This window comes from Neomonachus schauinslandi, chromosome 2 (genome assembly GCF_002201575.2).
Source record: "Neomonachus schauinslandi chromosome 2, ASM220157v2, whole genome shotgun sequence".
NCBI lineage: Eukaryota > Metazoa > Chordata > Mammalia > Carnivora > Phocidae > Neomonachus > Neomonachus schauinslandi.
The window spans coordinates 101174201-101195099 of NC_058404.1; the positions used below are offsets into that span (position 1 = coordinate 101174201).

At 34.0% G+C, this 20899-nt stretch overlaps 1 protein-coding gene across 1 annotated transcript in view; it reads right to left on the reverse strand.

The window, feature by feature from the left end:
* The window catches only part of KIAA1109 (KIAA1109 ortholog), a 205648-nt gene that overhangs the window by 76072 nt on the left and 108677 nt on the right, over positions 1–20899 (reverse strand). Inside the window, exons 43-51 of the mRNA XM_044912884.1 lie at positions 20657–20815; positions 18979–19154; positions 14891–15066; positions 11553–12259; positions 10691–10936; positions 10128–10221; positions 8159–8209; positions 4945–5151; positions 3039–3277 (exon numbers count right to left, since the gene is read on the reverse strand). Coding sequence (XP_044768819.1) covers positions 3039–3277; positions 4945–5151; positions 8159–8209; positions 10128–10221; positions 10691–10936; positions 11553–12259; positions 14891–15066; positions 18979–19154; positions 20657–20815 — 2055 coding nt within the window. The remainder of the gene's footprint in view (positions 1–3038; positions 3278–4944; positions 5152–8158; positions 8210–10127; positions 10222–10690; positions 10937–11552; positions 12260–14890; positions 15067–18978; positions 19155–20656; positions 20816–20899) is intronic.

The window sequence follows — 20899 nt, forward strand, 5'->3', positions numbered from 1 at the left end:
CAAAATATCCGATTCATAGTAACTAAACAACAATAACAATAACACAGGTTACCTAGGAATCTATGCAAATAAATATATTTTGTAACAGAAGCACAAAAATCTTTGGTTGAAAAATTTTAAACTTTGCAGAAAAACACTGAAGACCTAAAGAGACAAAGAAGAACATATTCAAGAATAGAAGGGTTAAATACTGCATCAATTCTCGGTATTAATCAATATTGTCCATTCTCTGCCTGGGTGGCTCAGTTGGTTAAGCGTCTGACTTTGTCTCAGGTCATGATCTTAGGGTCCTGGGATCAAGCCCCACATTGGGCTCCCTGCTCAGCAGGGAGCCTGTTTCTCCCTCTCCTTCTGCCTGCCACTCCCCCTGCTTGTGTTGTCTCTCTGTCAAGTAAATAAATAAAATCTTTTTAAAAAAATAAAAAAACACAAAAAAATATTGTCAATTTTCCCCAAGTAAATCTACGGATTTAATTAAATTCTTATAAGAATCGAAATAGGCTCCATTCAGTACGTGCCCTCTTGAACGGAGCACTGGGTATCATACACAAACAATGAATCATGGAACACTACATCAAAAACTAATGTTATGTATGGTGACTAACATAACATAAGAAAAAAATAAGTAATAATAAAATAATATAAAGGTAAAAAAAAGAATCGAAATAGGCTTTTTCAGAGAACTTGAGAAACTGATTTCTAAAACGTATATGAAGGCGCAAGTAATTAAAAATAACCAAGATAAATCCTTAAAAAGGAAATGTCAGGTAGCAATATGAGACTGTAAATAGGTGGTGCAAACAGGTCACCAATAATGGTGCAAACAGGCCAATGAAGCATAATAAAGAACTCTGAAACAGACCCCACATATATCAGCACTTAAGAGATGACAATAATGGGGCGCCTGGGTGGCTCAGTTGGTTGGGCGACTGCCTTCGGCTCAGATCATGATCCTGGAGTCCCTGGATCGAGTCCCGCATCGGGCTCCCTGCTCGGCAGGGAGCCTGCTTCTCCCTCTGACCCTCCCCCCTCTCATGTGCTCTCTGTCTCTCATTCTCTCTCTCTCAAATAAATAAATAAAATCTTTAAAAAAAAAAAAAAGAGATGACAATAATGGACTATGTATCAATTGAAAAAAAGGACAGATCAGTCAATAATTGATGCTGCAGTAACTGATTAGACAAATCCACACCAAATTAAAGAAAAAAATAATTCCATATAGATTAAGAACTTAAAAAGCAAAATTTAAAAACATTTAACAGAAAACATAAGAGAATAGCTTCATATCCTGGGAAGATAAGGATTTAAGATATAAAAATACACATCATACAAGAAAATACTGGTAAATTCAATTACTTTAAAACTAAGAATATTTGTTGGTCAAAAGACAACAAGTGAAATAAGCCTCTAATGAAATAACAATGTATGTTAAACTTATAATATTAAAAGTTTAACATATAAAACATATAAAGAATTCCTGTGAACAAAAAAAAAATACAAATGATTCAATGGTAAAATGGGCAAAAACAATAACTATTAAGAGGCACTTCATATAAGAAAACATATAAGGATATCTTAATAACAAAAAAAAATCAGCTTAATTACAGAAATACAAATTAACACCACAATGAGCTACCATTCCACATTTACCAGACAAAGCAAAAATTTAAAAGTCAGAATATACCAAATGTTGACAAGGATGTGGAATAATGGGAACTCTCATTTAATACTGGAAGGACAGTAAATACTGATGAACACAAGTACTTTGGAAAACAGTTTTGTACTTTTTTTTTTTTTAAAGATTTTATTTATTTGAGAGAGAGAATGAGATAGAGAGAGAGAACATGAGAGGGGGGAGGGTCAGAGGGAGAAGCACACTCCCTGCTGAGCAGGGAGCCCGATGAGGGACTCAATCCTGGGACTCCAGGATCATGACCTGAGCCAAAGGCAGTCGCTTAACCAACTGAGTCACCCAGGCACCCCAGTTTTGTACTTTCTAATAAAACTGAAGGTGTATTTACCCTACAGTCTAGCTGTACCACTCCTAAGTAAATATCCTTGAGGAACTCGTGCACATGTACCAAGAGATGTGTGTGAGAACAATTGTAAAAGCAAAATATAAAATGAGCCAAAGGTCCATCAATAGTAGAGTAGATAAACTGTAATATAATCACATACTGGACTATTAGGTTTCAGTGAAAAATGAATGAACCGCAGATACATGAATGAACAGATGAATCTCAAACAAAATGTACAGCAAAAAATCTTCCAATTAAAAAATACATTTTAGTGGAAGTCCATACAAATAAAGTTCAAAACATAAGCCATTTTGAGTATATACATATGTGGTAAAACTATAAAGAAAAGCAAAGGAATGGGTAACACAAAATTCATGTTAGTGGTTATTCCATGAGCAGTCATGAAGAAAATCTGGTAGTGATAATAGTCATTGAAGGAAACTTCACAGTACTAGTAATGTTTTCATTCTTAGTTTGTGCAATGGGTTGGTAAGGTTACAGTTCTTTATTATTCTTGAAACTGTGTGTATATAATTTACACACTTTTGTAGATATGATAAGTTGCAGAATAAAAATACAGCAGCAAAAAATTTTTGGAGAGAGTATATAAGGATCACAATACCTTATAGAAGTAGCTATTTTGAAGAAGCCAAATAACCTCTGATTTGTGCTAAATTCACTCAATGAGAAAATAAACCAAGTTATTCAGACTAAAAAGGAACTAACAGATGTGGAAACTTATTTAACTTAAGCTTGATCAGAAATGGCCTCAATAGTTGAACAGCTCTGAAGAGTTCAAATAAAAGCAGGGTCCCTGCTGGTCATTCAAGGAAGGTGTAACTGGTATTTTTTTTACCTGACTGAAGGACATCATTAATGAAATTGAAAAGTGCTCTAATTAAAATTATTTAAATTTTCATATAATATCTTCAAAACCAAATGTACTTTTTCATCAAAATATTACTAATTTCTCAAACCAATCATAAATTTAAAGAGACTGAATTCAAAATTCAATGTTACCTGTCATTCCATGACTTCTCATTCTTCCCATTTTGTATTCTGCTTTCAGAGATGGTAAAAGTGCTGCTCCAATGGCTATACCATCTAACATGGCACTGAATTTAAGAACAATAGGCTTCTTTTCTAAACCTTCAGGTAGCTGAGGAAATTCATTTGTTTCAATAGGAGTTTGATTAACACTTGTTGGAGTTTTTTCAGAAGGTAGGGGCGTTGCAATATCTTCTTTCATGGGCTGTGGGCTATAAAGCAAAAAAAAAATCACTTTAAAAAGATACAACTAGAACAACTACCATTTTATTGTACAAAATTATTAGAATTCTCAATGAAAAATAGCAAAAATTAACTGTAAACAGAGGTTTTCAATACCAGACCCCCTTAAGACTTCCTAAAAACAGCCACAGAAAAATGATGATCTAGAAATTAAACAAGAAGTAATAACAATACAAACGAATGTTATACTGTCAAGGCCATTCATATCCTTAATGTGAAACTAGAGTTAAGACTCATGTTTGTCTGATTCCTATTCTATGACTTAAGCATTGTGCACTCTATTACTGATGGTAATATTACTACTGTTACCACTACTGTCATTACCACTATTAATAACACCACCACCAACAATAACAATAATTATTTGAGTGCTTAGTATGTGCCAGGTAATATTCTTAGTGCTCTGTGTGTTTTATATCATTTTTTCATTTATCTCACAAAAACCTTTGAGTAGGTATGATTATCTGCTTTGCAGATGAGGAAGCATAGCTAGAAAACCATGATTTTAACTTGCTCTGACAAGAGTCTGATTTTTTTTTAACATTCTGCTGCCAATACATTATAATAAGGAAAAGTTCCTTAGCATATTTTTAAACTAAGTCTTACGTACACATTTTGGATGCCCTACTCCACTGACAGGAGAAACATATTTAAATTATTACTACTTACTCAACCAGACATGAATATTATGTCAGAATTAAAGATCTATATAGAACAATTAGAAATATCACTGCTTTAGCACACTGTAAAAAGACACACTAATGTTTTTCTACCTTATAGATTAAGCAAAAGGATTATAATAAGGCAATTTTTTTACCTTTTACTTAGTATATTTTTATTAATTATTCATTAGTTATATAGCTTTAAGGACCAGGAATAAATCTTAACAATTCAGACCCATGAAAAAGGGCTATAAACACAGGGAATAGAAATCAATGTACAAAGGTCCAGTTTTCTTCCCTTTAAAATATTTATGTGGCATGATCATATCCTGCCTTGAACCATGTACAACAATTTCATAGGACAACACAAAACCATGCATGGGATATAATTGGCCACTGTAATTTTTAAACTTATGCAGTCATAAATTTCAATGAGTTTAAAGTAAATAAGAATTGATACAGTCCTAGAATTTGTTAATTTGCTTTTTTTTAGTACCTCTTATTATGCCCACAAATCTCTGGGATCTCTCTTTTCTTTTTTTTTTTTTAAGATTTTATCTATTCATTTGAGAGGGAGAGAAAGAGGGAGAGAGCGAACAAGCAGGGGGAGAGTCAGAGGGAGAGGGAGAAGAAGACTCCCTGCTGAGCAGGGAGCCCAAGTGGGGCTCGATCCCAGGACCTGGAGATCATGACCTGAGCTGAAGGCAGATGCTTAACCATCTGAGCCACCCAGGAGTCCCTCTCTGGGATCTCTTAAGCTTTATTGACGCAATAGAGAACACTGACAATTGCATTTGTGACAAACTACTTTATACCCAATATGATTCTCCCACAAACATACTTTCCACCTGCACCATAGTTCATAATGTCAATATTTGGATGAAACCCTCTGTCTTCCTCCCAACTATAGTTAACACATCAAAGACCAATTTAAAGTATTACACAGAACCATAGAACTTGAAAAAATAACTTACGCTGTAGAAGGCTGTCTGATAAGATCTGAGATCTGCTTAGATAGTTGGTGGGAACTCCGAACCATCATGCTATGTAAGGTGGCAGGGTGCTGGGGAATGTTGATGCTGATAGCTCCTACTTTGAACACGGCAGCATTGTTAGTCTTCAACCCTCTCTGGGCACTGTAGAGGGCTTGTGACTTGGCAATACTACATTTCACTACAGTTCTATTAATAAAGAAGGAGGACCATTAAAATATAGCCAAATAAAGAGAAATGTTGAAAAAGTACTTTAAGAATAAGACAATGCTTTTAAATCATTCAATGAACTAAATGACTTAAGATTTTTCAGGCATTTAAATCATATATTGAGGAAATATTTTATAAAAACATTGAAATATATTTATTTTACATTGCACTGAAAATCATTCTGTATCTTTAATAGAGTTTATGGAAGAAAACATGTATGTGCTCACAAGTAAAAGAATGAACATGGACATATTACATGTGTACAACACACAAAGTTCCGTTTTTACTTTTCCTCCATTCAGAACTCCTCATTTTGCCAATTTATTTTAGGGATATATGTAACCACTAAGAAAGTATAGATGCTGAATATAGAATAAAATACTCACTATACTTCTTAGAGTCTAATCAAAGGAATTCATCAATTATCTAACATGTTGGAAGAAATTAACAGGAAAGAAGGAATTTAACTTATATTTTCCATTTTTTAAAATTTTCAACAAGTGTCAAAGAAATGACAGAAGTCTAATTCATAATAAGTAACTACTACTTAGTTAAAAATTAGTAAGCTTTACTGATACAGACACAAAGCAGAGATATTATCTTTCTTGATTTCTTGTTTTCTCTTACAATGCCTACAACAGTACCTTGAGCATGGCAGCACTCACTGAATTTTGTGAAATTAATGAGCAGAAAGAAGTACAGCAGAGGAATGACTCCCAACACTAGAGCTGTGGAATTCCACGATAACATGTGATAAGTCATGTATGTAGAAGTCATGATGAAGCAGTTTTGACGTATAGAATGGAAAGGTTCACGTCAATGAACTGCACCATTAAAGGCCCAGTTAGTAAAAGGATAGCTTCAAACGTAAATATTATCTTTCAAACGGGCAAAGGATTCTGGACAATAAATAGATTTAGCAAAACAACATAAAAAATGCAAATTTCATATTAACTACAGGTCGGTTGACATACATTTATCTCTACTTAGGTTGTAGAGGATTTGCTGAGAATTTATTTACAGTCTCGAGGATCTAAACAATTTATCATATTTAGCTTCTATTAAAATAAGCCTTGAGAAGCATAACAATGGCTCTATCAGAGGTGTTGATTATTTACAGACAATGAAATCCACGTATTATATAAAATTAAAACATGATTACTGGAGAACAATGTGGCTTTCTTCTACAAAGGCAACTATTTTCAGAGACTATCACAGACTAGGGAAAAAGGTAATCTATGAAATTGGTCTAGCCAGCATGAGAGTAGATTCTGGGATACTGACTAGTTATTGAATTTGGAATCTTTTCTTAAATATTATAATAAATAAAGCTACTTTTATCATCAATGAGATTTCATTTTAAATTCAATTTCAACATAAGCCAGAACACTCAGATGGTGCTAAAATGCAAATGATTTTTTACTTGTGAACAGCATCCATCTACTGAATGAAACTAAACATACAAAGAAGTCTGTCTTCTTATCATGACAGTAAAATTCTATACCTATCTCGCTGTTTTTTCCTTTATAATCTATAGAAGTCTGCTTAAATATTACTTTCGATTATATAAGCACGTATACAACACTGGAATTTCAGGTATATGGCAAAAGTAAGAATGGAAAGCTAATGGGCTGATTGCTCTCCTATTATGGATCCTACTATGATATTTCCAGTGAAAATTCTGATGTTAAGGACTTCAGGTGCTCTGTGCTGTCCAGCACCAGAGGGCTCCATTCACACTGTAGTCTGTGTAAACGATGCCTACCACTACAATGTGAGTGGTGTTCTTCTGAGCTGGATAACATGATAGACCTATCTTGATCAAACCGAGGCAGAAACTATAGAGGATGTCTGATTAACATTAACTCCTGTCAAACTGTGCGTGTTAAAGACATAAGGAGACCCACAATGAAGAATTAAATAGTTTACAAGCTGCTAGGTGAGTTATCTATTCATAATTTTATTTTAATTCTTGAAGAGTTGTCACTTAATCTAGCTCCTACAGTAATGTAGTATATGTAACACTTTTACACAAGAAAGAACTGGTCAAAACCTCTCTGAAGAGAAGACTATAACAACAGGTAGCACCTTAGGCATGCCTCATATATATATAAAAGTTCATGGCAAGTGACCAAACAATCTTATTAAAGAATTCATTGGCAGTGTTAGTCTACCCTCACAAGGTTCTGACAGATCCACTGTGATCAACTACAATGACCACCTGCCTAATGAGGCAAGTACTTTTTCCGCAGCTTCTTCTACTTCTTGAGTCCAGGAAGTAAATGCAGGCCCCATCCTTTTCTATCCAATAGGATGAGTGAATAATTTGAGGATTTACTCTGGGGCTTCATTATCTCTACTCTATCTCCACCCCCATGTAAGACTCATATAACAAATACTTAATAGCATTCAGTATAGCTCACTACCACAATATATCAGATATAACTGGGTCAAATCAAGCCACTCAAAATATAAAAGCACTTTTACTAAAGCATATATAAAATCTGTCAACAGAGTAGTAAACTCTCCTCATCTTATTTAACTTTCACCTAAAAAACAAAATTATAAAGTTGAGATGTGTCAATGTTTTCATATATTAATGTTTTAATAATTATTTTTGTAATTAGTAAAAACTCATATGCAAGTGAAACTTTTTAGTTTCTATTATCACATCAAACCTTAAGAAGGATTTATGATAATATAAATTTTAACAGTGAGGTGTCTTAAAAAAGCACAAGCAACACATAACTACAGTGTTAAAATCTTTCAACAACAAAACAAAGTGTGAATTACCAAAAGGTACACCTTACCTCTGTGTGTTCCTTGAATGTCAGTAAGCTTTAATCTATAAAAGGATCTACATTAAAGCTACAAAATAACAACTACATACATTCACAGCCATGCAGATAATTGAAATATTTCTTTAAAACTATTCAATACTATATTAATCACAAAGCTCATGGGGAAAAAAAATAATATGACATACAGAAACTCTTGTTTGGCTGTGCTTGTAGGAGATGTAGGAAAATCCTCCAGTCTACAGATGAAGATTCAAGAGAAAGCAGGAAAACAAAAAGGAAGCAAATAAACATTCATACATAAATTAGATACAGCATGACCAATCATCTGGAATGCTTTTCTTATTTCCCACTTTAAAAATTTTCCCTCAAAGAAACTTTTCAACTATTTTTTTTTAGTTTCATTTCCTTTTAACTGAAATCAGAAATGAAAAACCAAAGACTAAATCCAGAATGTCTTAACACTAGTACAGTTTGGCAGTGAATAATTAATAACTTTTATTTTTCAAAAAAAAAAGTTAAGGGATCTTTGTTGTTTTTTTTTTTTTCCAAAGGCAAGATATGTAACTATATAATACTTTCTAAAAATCTGTTTTATAAATACTGTTTTGCAAGTCTGGAAACTATTTGAAGCCCTTAAGAGGTAACAGATAATAGAGATAAAAGGTTCAAGAGGATAGAGTAAATGACACCTGAGACAACTAGAGAAATTTGTTTTACTTGCTGCATAAGTTAAAGTAGCCGTGGTACTTTCAATTTAGAACCAGCAAAGGAACCATGGAACTGAAGGTCTGTAGTGACATTTGGCAGAAGCACAGGTTCAGACAACAATTCTGACTGTAGGGTTTTAAGTATTTTAGGCACAACTTTTATCTTTCTGAATCTCAATTTATTATTCTGTAAAGTGGGATAAAACCACCCCAGTTTACAGGATTCAGATTAGGATTAAATAAAATAATCTATGAGAGGCTCCTGGTTCACAGTAGGTCCTTGTTAAGATTGCAATTACTACATCATAATCGCCCTTCTCCCACACTGAATGATCAGAAAAGATCTTGTCTGTCATAACTACTATAATTTCCTGGTCTTTCCAGACTGCTTAGGAAATGCAATCTGGACCAAGTAGGCATCTATAATGAAATATACTCTTTGGCTCTAGGTTTACAGGTCTAAAATACCCCAGTAAGACTTAACCAACCATTTCAAGGAAATGTTCTCCAAGACAGTTATCACATCATCCATGTTTAAAATATGAGTAGAACTGTTACTAGTCAATATATGATTAACACTTAATATTTACGAAGCTGAACAAAATCCTCTATTTAGTCACTATTTAGTATGACAGATTCACTATAAGATGACAGAACATTAACTAGTTATATTAAGAAACAGCAAATTCTCAAAATCTGACCTAAATTATCAAAGCATATTTTGTAGTTACAACATAAAGCTGCTCCAGTAAAAGGAAGTTAGGAATTAAGATATATACTCCCAAGCATATGAACAAAGTCAATGGTTAAATATACTGATAATAGGTTAATGATCTGCATATATTGAAAGGTAATCATTATCAGAACAATTCAGAATAGATCTAAGAGTAGAACTTATAAAGAAAAGGTTAAGAGCAAAGAATCAAAAGAAAAGTGATATGGTATGGTATACTCACTATAAAAAGTTTACCTATATTATTACAAGAGTCTCATAGGCTTTATTGTTAAATTCTTTAAATGAAAAATGGCAAGATACAATTTTAAAAGCCAGCATGAATTTGAGTAATGATTACTTAGCATAAAATCAAGAGACAGTCTGTATTCGTTGACTAAAATTTTAACTATTTGAATTATGTAAGCTTTTTGAATGTTGTATGTTTAACTGAAGTTTGCATTATAATCATTTTTTCTTGTTATACAAACTTATAGTGTACTTGGAGTCAGCTTTTTTGGGTGGGGTGTGGGGGTAGTAAACCAACTGTAAAAAGGGAAAAAATTATTTTTCTGAAAACATTTCATTTGGTGATATTCTTAATGACATAGGAACTGTAGTATCTGGTAACATAATGTATACACACCTCAAAACTCAGCATGTATGGGATTCATCCAATGAATTTTAAGTTTCCTATAAAACTGTAATAAACAACTTGAAGAAAACAACACTTACTGTATATTTGGTGTAATCCCTTCAAGCAGCACAATATTAACCCCACCAATATGAGCAGTGGCACACGTTTCAGTCATCTTTTGATGTAAAACATCTTAAATGTAAGAAAAAATAATTATATGAAATCTGGAAATAAATTGTACTTTGTATTAAAGTTGCATTTTATCCATAATACATTCATTGACAAAAGATAATTTAAGTTTTATTTATAATAAAATTTAAATTATTTTGGAACTACTTAAAATTTTTTTTCTTATTTCTGCGTATTCATATATATGTACATGTTATATGTCAAAGTTGGAATAATGCCAAATATACAGTTTAATATGCCATTCATGCATTAAATAGCCTAAAAGCATTTTAAATCTCAGAAGTAATACTTGGTGCAGAAAAGTTGGAAAACTAAAAAAAATAGGAAAAGAAACTATATAAAGTGGCACTCTTCATCCATATAAATGGAAAAGTTCATTTTTTGAAGAAAAACTGCCAAGTAGGAATTTTAGAGACATGGCATTGGCTTTTTTTCAGAAAAGTAGCACTACAGTGTTAGAACGTCACCCTACCTTTCATTTTTTCCTTAAGTGTAAAGCTGCCGTGGATCCTCTTCAGTTCTGATTCCATTGTTAGCCCCCCAATGTCAGCCTCCAGGTGTGTGCGGTTCACCATGCCAATCCCAAACACTATCAGAGTAACATGCTGAGGTTCAGAAGTCACCAAGCTACGTTTCCTCTGTGTCTTAGTCAAACTATTACTGTCTTGTTCATTCTCAAACACAACTTTACATGTTGGCTCTGTAGGGCTCCGAACTCCTTTATAAGGAAACAAAACATATGGATTTAGATAGGAAAATGTGAAATTGAAGGACACTCCAAACACCATCTTACCTTTCTTCATATTCCAAACCAGCCCTCTTCCTCACCAAAATTATTATTATTATTATTATTTTTTTATGTTTTATTTATTTATTCATGAGAGTCAGAGAGAGAGAGAGGCAGAGGCAGTGGGAGAAGCAGGCTCCCCGCCTAGCAGGGAGCCCGATGCGGGTCTCGATCCCAGGAACCCGGGATCATGACCTGAGCCGAAGGCAGACGCTTAACCATCTGAGCCACCCAGGTGCCCTCACCAAAATTATTTTTAAAATTTTTCAACATTTTCCCATGATCATACTGACAGTAAATAACACAGTCAGATATTTGAAAGTAGTATGTCTGAATCTTTAAGACCATACTGTGTATGGAAGGACAGGAAATGGGGTGGCAGATTATCTGACTGCCATTACTATTTTCTCTCCATGGGTGACTGGCAATTTTCTTGGCATTTCATTTATCTACTTATAACATTAAGAAAACATGATCAACAACCAGTCTGTTTTAGTTTTACTGCTGTTCTAAAAAGAAATTTTTCAAATATAAAGATATCCATTACCTGCTGGTCCAAATGTTTCTGAAGATTTTTCCAATATTCCTGTTGGATCAGAGATAAGTGAATAGAAGTTAAGTAATTTATACATATTCTGCCAGCACTCAGCCGAAGGCTCACTTTGTTCTGACACTGTAATTGAATCAGAGTCATCCATATGAATAGTCATATGGTCCACCACATCTTTTGAACCTTTCCTAGACACTTTTGAAGTTCTTCTTTCAGATCTTCCTAATGAATTTTTGTTTCGAGATTCCTTTTTGTTATTTTCATTGTTGGTCCGTTTGTTCTTTGCATTGTTTACTCTATTGCCACCATTCAGACTTCCTCTAGAACTGCGGCTGAAGTCAGATGAGCGAAAATCCCGATGTTTTCTGGTTTTGAAGGTAGGTGTTGGGGAAGCCGATCCAGCTGTATATCTGCTAAGCTTAATGTCAGTCTGAGTCGCTTTGATGTCATCTATCATCGTACTAAATTGATGAATAAGACGAACCAAAGCCATATCTACATGCTGGCTTATTGACTGACAAGAAATAGTAAAGTTACAGTGGAAGGTATTATAATATCGTTTGTTGAGATCATGAAAAGAAAGAGCACTGGTAGAGTTCTGAGGAGTGCACACTGACTTTTCCATTACAACAGCGCTGATGCTAAAGGTTTCCAACATTAATGCTGGTTTGAATTCAAGTGGAGGAAGATTCACATGACCTTGCCTAAAAATGAAGAAAAAAGAAAAAAATGACAAGATTTTATTTCCTTTTTCCCAGAGCTGCACAATCTTTATTAGTTTATTAGCAAAAAACCTACAAGGTGAAACATGTTATAAACAATTTAAATAATTTTAAGCAAGAGATCAAGTAGAATATGCTTTCTCATGAGGCCAACCTCATGAGAGGTTGGCCTCATATGTTGGAAACTAGGCCTTAAATCTTCCCTCTTGATCTTATTCCATAACTGACTAGTTAAAATCAGATTTATGTTAATTATTTCAGTGAAGTAATAAAACATTTTTTCTTGCCAATATGGTGGTATATGCCAATGGTAATGGAATTTAAAGTCAATTATAGGTCAATTAGGGTACCTCCCTTAACCATCCTCTCCCCCTCTGTTAAATATATTGTTTATATATTTAATCTCATTGCATTTATATGTAAAATTCATTTGCTATTTGAAATGAAACCCTACTGGCTTACTTTGCCAAGATGAAAGTGGGGAGGAAGACAAGTGGAAACAAAAAAATGAAAAATACACACAAAAAAAGCTATGAAAATTATTTGGGCAAATCTTTCTGCTTATCTGAAAATTTTCATGTAGGAATATTATAGTCAATTTTAACACTTAAAAGCCAAAACTGTCTCAGATTTCTGTAAACCAGCTACCAATAACAATAAACCTTGGGGCCCAAAATTGTAAAAAAAGGTATTTTTTCCTTCTTCTTCCATGTACAATACGAATATGTAGTCACATAGGTCAAATTTTCCTAATAGAAAAAAGAAACAGAAGTTGCTTTGATGTTCTCAATTTAACTTAAAGATTTTATAGAGAATAATAATTCTTTAATGAATATTGTTTTAAGAAAAACCCCACTATGGAGTATAATCCATGAAAATCTACAAGCTCATAGTAAGACTACAATCAATGCTAAGTGTGTTGTCAGAGAAGGAAAGACTGGATTTTGAGAAGTGGAATGGACAGGAGAGAGAAGACTCAAAAGAAATTAAAATAATCCACAACTGCAAAAACAAGAATTAAAAACATATAAGGAAAACAAGAAAGTCTTAAAGAGAGGAGATTCAAGTAAAAGGGGAAAAAAAAACATTGGTATATAATGAAGCAGTCACTTAAGACAAAAGTAGCCAGACAGCTAAAGAGCTGGCGTGGGCACTGTATAGCCAAAGTTAAAAGGATGACAATATCCCAGAGGAAGTGATGCTAGCAAAAAATTTCATAGTAAAAGGAACTCGTGATAGTATTTCATGACATTAAAAGTGCAAAGGAAAAAGTGTTGGAAACTCATCAATACTTACAATGGAGTATAGCATTATGTAAAGGTACAGAAGAGATGCTCTTTCTGTATTGTAAGTTATATGATGATAAGATGGCAAGGGCTTTTCAAACTATCCTTTGGTGAGATTTTTAGAATTGAAGTAAGACAGTTTAATTCTCAGTGTTTCTAATGTTTTAAATTATAATGTACTAAGTATTAGTTTTACTGTATTTTTCATTTCCCTACACATTTATAATAAGCAGTAATAGAGTGTTTAATGTTTTAACAAACATTTTTTCCAGGTCACAAAACAAAGGTAATTTTCCCCACTAATCTTGATAATCATTAAGGTCACTTTGTGGTGCTTCAGCTGGCCAGTCATTGTTATGGTATAACACTACGAAAAGCAGTTACTGTCTTATATTTAATAGAAAAGACAACGCGATGTCCATGTTCCTGTGTCATTAGAAAATCCTCAGATATCGAGACCTGAAACAAAATTTGAGAAAGCTATATTTTTCTATTAATAATTGCTGTAAAAATGTTTAAACTGATTGTCAAATTATTTAAATTTTTAAATAGTATATTTCAAATGGAAAACATACTTCACTTAGTTAAATGTGTGATACATGTGCATTTTACTTTTAATCTACCACCTTGCAAGAACCTAAATTGGATGAAATGAAGAATGTTGCAAAAACCTCTTGTCATAATTGCCATCTATATCCATATTCTACTATTCCTATCTACATCACATCAGCAAGACCCATGCAAAGTAAAATTTAATGTTCACAAAAGGATTAATCAAATATTATTAGTGGGCATAATATTTCCTATTCAAGCAATAAAGAAACTAAAGAACTATCCCTGATAATAATGACAGTAAAAGATGGTTCTTAACTTTCACCATGCTACATTTAGCATTCCTGTGTATTTGTTTCTCATGGCCATACTCTCTATATGACTTCTACCCTGTTTCTAATAGGAAATAATGCAAGTCGACTCAGAAAGGCAGTTAGGAATAATTCTAAGTAAAATATATAAAATTACAATGCATAAGATAATAAAAATTCAGCTACAGAAACAGTAAACAAATTCTGAGGATATACACAACAAATGTACTTTGGCTGACCCACATACACATGCTAACATGGCACAAAACGAAGTCTCAGCATAGACCTCATCACCTAGAAAATCCACAGGTTATTAAAATGAGGTTATTTTTGATAAATGGAAGTTACCTTCTCATTAAGATATTAAAATTACTTTCATTAGCATTAGAGGAAAACAAAGTTAAAAAAAGATACTATAACCTGTGTACAACATTTTACACAAAAAGAACAATGACACAAGACACCTTCTTGCTCTTTTGCCTTTTCTCTCTTTGGCTGTGTCCGAATCCACAATATCTGCTCTAAGGCAGTCCAAAGTCCCTGAAAATGAAAGGTGTTCTCCAAAGTACATTCGGTAGCAGAGTGGCATTGCATCCTGTGACTGAATCCCTGTATGACTGAGAAGAGGTCTGAAAACAACCTAAAAGACATAACATGTTCATTAATTAGCTTAACTTATAATTCATCATTTACTGTGGCTTTTTTCTTACCCTACCTCAATACATATGTCAATACTGTAGTGTGACCAAAAAAAAAAAAAAAAGGACTTGTGTAATAAATATAACTCTAATTTTACTTAAAACTTAGAAGAAGATATTTGCAAATGACATATCAGATAAAGGGCTAGTATCCAAAATCTATAAAGAACTTATCAAACTCAACACTCAAAGAACAAATGATCCATCAAGAAATGGGCAGAAGACATGAACAGACATTTTTCCAAGGATGACATCCAAATGGCCAATAGACAGATGAAAAAGTGCTCAACATCGCTCGGCATCAGGGAAATCCAAATCAAAACCTCAATGAGATATCACCTCACACCAGTCAGAATGGCTAAAATTAACAAGTCAGGAAACAACAGATGTTGGCGGGGATGCGGAGAAAGGGGAACCCTCCTACACTGTTGGTGGGAATGCAAGCTGGTGCAGCCACTCTGGAAAACAGTATGGAGCGTCCTCAAAAAGTTGAAAATAGAGCTGCCCTATGACCCAGCAATTGCACTATTGGGTATTTACCCCAAAGATACAAATGTAGTGATCTGAAGGGGTACGTGCACCCTGACGTTTATAGCAGCAATGTCCACAATAGCCAAACTATGGAAAGAGCCAAGATGCCCATTGACAGATGAATGGATAAAGAAGGTGTGGTATATATACATATAGAACATTATGCAGCCATCAAAAGGAATGAAATCTTGCCATTTGCAACGACATGGATGGAACTGGAGGGTATTATGCTCAGCAAAATAAGTCAATCAGAGAAAGACATGTATCATATGATCTCACTGATATGAGGAATTCTTAATGTCAGGAAACAAACTGAGGGTTGCTGGAGTGGTAGGGGGTGGGAGGGATGGGGTGGCTGGGTGATAGACATTGGGGACGGTATGTGCTATGGTGAGCGCTGTGGATTGTGTAAGACTGTTGAATCACAGACCTGTACCTCTGAAACAAATAATACATTATATGTTTAAAAAAAAAAAGATAGTAGGAAGGGAAAAATGAAGGGGGGGAATTGGAGGGGGAGACAAACCATGAGAGACTATGGACTCTGAGAAACAAACTGAGGGTTCTAGAGGGGAGGGGGGTGGGGGGATGGGTTAGCCTGGCGATGGGTATTAAAGAGGGCACGTACTGCATGGAGCACTGGGTGTTACACGCAAACAATGAATCATGGAACACTACATCAAAAACTAATGATGTAATGTATGGTGATTAACATAACATAATAAAAAAAACTTAACAGTACTTTTCAGCACATATTATATGCCACTCATCTTCAAATTAATCACAAGGACAAAGATTTCTCTATCTTGCCTGAGTGTCTGAAAGGACAAGGAAAATAAAATTGTGAACTAATTTAAATCATTCTACTTCTTGCTCTTTAAAAAGGCATGAATATATACTATGTTTCCATAAAAATCTGGTATATTAGAATAGTTTATCAACTTCCTATGTTAATATAAAAACATTTCATATGTAATATTATGAACATCTGACCTCTTTTTAAATGGTATCATTTGGTTGTTACAGTCATTTAACATTTATTTTCTGAAAAAAAAAAAAAAGTTCCTTTAAAGTATCATACAAGCTTATGGAAATAGATCATTCTGGTTAAATCTCTTGTTAACTGATTTTGTAGTCATGAAGAGCTAACCCAAACAGAAGCAACTACATGTGTTCAATAGTTGATCACTATAACCACTCTGCTTATTCTTTGCTGCATGGTTCCTTTTCCGCCTTCCATATCCAAAATATAGGTGTTATCCAGTACTTTCCATGGCCCTCTTGTAACCCTTTCCCTGTACATCTCCCTTAGTAATCTTTACCTGAAAGTTAAATGATACTATTAAAATGGACAAGTGCCATTTATGTATTAAGACCTAAGTCTACATGTTCAGTTATTTCTAGATCATCTCATTTGTTTGTGCTTAGGAAGAGAGGCTACTCTTGTGAAGGTCTAATGGCCTAGAACAGAGAATTCCAACAATTGTACACTAGATTGGAACCTTAGGGAGACATTCCCTCTCCTTTATATACTTGCTTGGGATATTCTTTTTTGGATTTTACTCTTTTATTCTAAAGGAAAAATTCTTCCCTCTTCAAGGTTCAAATCATCCTCCATCTTTTCTAATGTTTGTCATTTATTTATCCCCCACCTTGTTAATCCTCCTAACTAAACTTTGATTCCTGATTTACTTTCCTCTTTTTCTTTTCAATCCCAATTTACCATCCTGAATGACTTCTGAATGACTTCTTTGACCATGCAGATAACTCAACCAACACTTCAGTTCCAAAGTTATGTGACTTCTTTTTCCTCCCATAATCTTGGCTTAAACTCCATTTCAGCAACTTCCTAGACTGTTTATATCTATCACCTCATTTTTCTTGCTACATCTGCTTTGGATCAATCCTCTTATATTCCTATAGCTGAGCTGCTAGGAACAATGAAAGGAAATGATATAACTGCATTCATTGGTACCCCAACACTAACCTAAACTCTTAACTAGGCCCTCAGCATTATTTGGCAATCCTTTTAGGGAGTCTGTGGTAAGCTCTCTTTCATATTCACGCCAACCTGTACACATATCTAAATCACCTTACAGAGTTTTTTACTGTATTATTTAATATTCACGTTTCTGGTGGATTTTAGAATCTTACATGTAAAACAATATAATTATTTCTACAAATATGTATAGAATGCTAATAAATACAATTAATGTATTCTATAGGCCAAAACAACAACAAAAAGGTTATTTATTTTCCCACTCTCCTTTAACAAAAAAATGAAGTCCCTAAAAACTACTCCAGTACATTGGAGAAGTAAATCTCAAGAAAATTTAAAAGTGCCCGACACATTTCTTAACATAAATTACTTTCTACATTAAGAGAAAATTGAAGCTACCAATTTGCAAACTTAACCTGTATAATTGTGAACTGTCCTTATTGCCTTCTTAGTTTCTCAGAGGAAAAAAGTAATTTTTTATGTCTAAAACATCTCTCTCTCTGAGTGACTCTAAATTCCAACAGTCCTCATCCCTCTCTGAATCTTACTCTATCAGTTTACCCTCTTTTTTCTTTTTCTGATCAGGACCTTCCTAATTCCTCCTCAGTATGTAACTATGCTGGAGTCTCTCTCATCCTGAAAAAATAACACCTCTTAATACCCATGGTCCCACTCACCCACTTGCCTTGTGATCATTCGGACTAAAATATACATTTCAAAGGATTTTGCTCTCCACTCTTATATTTGATCAATTGAATAAAACCTTCACATTATTTTGCCTTTACCTTATCAAAGCCACAACCACCTAAGTTAAAAGCCTCATTTACCACTTACGTGAACTACTTCAGTAACTCATCTTTTCACCTATAGTGTCTCTACTTCAATCCATTTAACACATTGCTACCCATATAATATTTCTACATGTACAGTTCTAGTCACTTAATTCCTCTGCTCTAAAGTCTTCAGGGCTTCCCAACTGCTCACTCAGTAAAGTCTTAACATAGTACTTAACACAGTCTTCTAATTTCTAGTTATGTTATTTAGCCAATCTATATCTCCACATAACAAAAATGCTATTATATGAGACAACTAATTATATACCACTCTTCTGTTTAATGCATACCTATAGATGCTAAATTAGCATTTGTAACTAACCCAGGTACTTTTAAAAGGCTCTTCCATTTTTGCATGAAGACTTTAGACAGACAAGCACACAAAAAAGATTTTCACTAGAATTCCAAGGTGCATATGACTGGATGGTTCCAGCTGCTAAGAATTACCTAATGAGGGGTTACTATAATTACGGAAAAACAGACTGGCTCACCTGTGCATCAGCAAGCTGCACAGCAGGAAACCCTTGGTTGGCTTCTTCTACACCTGCCACATCATCCTGACTAGTGCTATGCTGAGAATGTGTTCCATCCAAAGTATTCTGGTCACTAGATAAGACGGTGTTGAAATCTGAGGCTGAGGGTATTGTAGGAAGATTGGGTGCAACACCTAACAGAGTAAATGTTCAAGAGTAAAATCTGAATTATAAGGAAATAAAAACAACGTAAAAGGGCACAGCAAAGTAAACTTATGAAGCCCGTATTACAGCAGTATTACCAGACCATTTAAACTGAATGAAGGTAAAAAAAACAAACACACACAGCACTTTTTGGTCATTTTACAGACGATTTAATAATAAAAATGAAATTAAACTAAAACTTCAGAAAGTATCAGTCATTCTCATACATGAAGTCTGTATTAGAGCCAGCCAGGCCAAAATACAGAAATTTATGGCCGGAAGATCTTTGAAAAGCATTTGATATCCCCTCAGCTTTGCACTGAGGAGCAGAGTTACAGACAGCAGCAGGGCAAAAGCCACAGATGTCACAGAGTCCCACATGTAAATTTCTTCCCAATTATGCTTTCCCGAGGCAGAACAAAAATAAAATGGTGCTATTTCTTTCCTCTGTATTCCCTTTATCCTCTAACTCCCAGGCAAAGGACCATGAGAAAGAGGAAATGTTCTTTTCTGATTTTCCCAAAATTTAAACTGTGCAGTAGTGAGACTAGTGCAAGAACAGTGCTGAGAGCTGGCGGAAACAGTGTCCTCTTCTCTTCTTCAAAGAAGAACCAATGCTAAGAACTGGAATGCAGTCATAACTAGGATCAGTTTCAGATTCAAGAGTGATCCACATACCAGCAAAACAAAGGACTGAGTGAGTAGTCACTTATCAGCCATATTTCATATCATATTTTCTATATGAACAGAATTTGCTAGCAATGCAAATAGCTGTTACATGGATTAATTTCAGCTGCCTTCAGGACCTAGGATCAAAGTCTACTTCACATGTTTTAAAAAAAAATTTTTTTTTTTACAAGAATACATGCATCTACTAAATTTGGAAAAATATCCCAAAAAGAAAAAAATAGAAAATGAAGGGTGGCACCACTTATGTTTCTGGAGATAGCCACCAACATTTCTTGGTGAATTCCCTGCCAGTGTTCTTGCTCTTTATACGTATTCTTTTAAAATTAATAAGTTGCCCTCATTTCTTCCTCAAAGGCAAAATCTTATTTTATTCCTCTTAGTATACCTTTAGGTTTAATTATTTAAGTAACTATAAGAGTAAAAGAATGCTATTATTATTTCTCAGAGGAATCTGAATAAACTATTTTCTGTACTATAGGTGCAATATGCCATATTCTTTGCATTTTTCCATTTACCTCCTTTTGGTATTTTGAAAATTAAACTGGCCACATTAATTGGACATTTTAAACTCTAAATTACATAAGGTCTCACATATGACCTATTTGTCTTTTCACAAGAATACTAAGTGACTGCTTACAATTCTCTCAATTCAGTATTAACAAACGCATTTCATAAATGGGCAAATTTCAACTAAACAGTATTAAACATTTGATATTTTGACCATTCTGTGAAAAACAGAATTTTGTTAAAATTTACATATGTCCCTTAGACAGTTAAGCAAAATAACATGATAACTCAATACCTGATGGAAGACTATTGTGTGCGGATTTTGTAACAGGAGATTCTTGTACCACACTTCCACGATTACCCACAGCATTTGACATCCAATTATAGAAACTCACAGATGATGGCTCAGATAGCAAGGGATGTTCAGATAACATATCAGTGGCCATTGTATTTCCTGAAAATAAATTATATTGAGTATAGTATTACTTATGTAATAAGCAGAAATGTGATGTAATTATTTTTTAAAAGTCAGACCAAA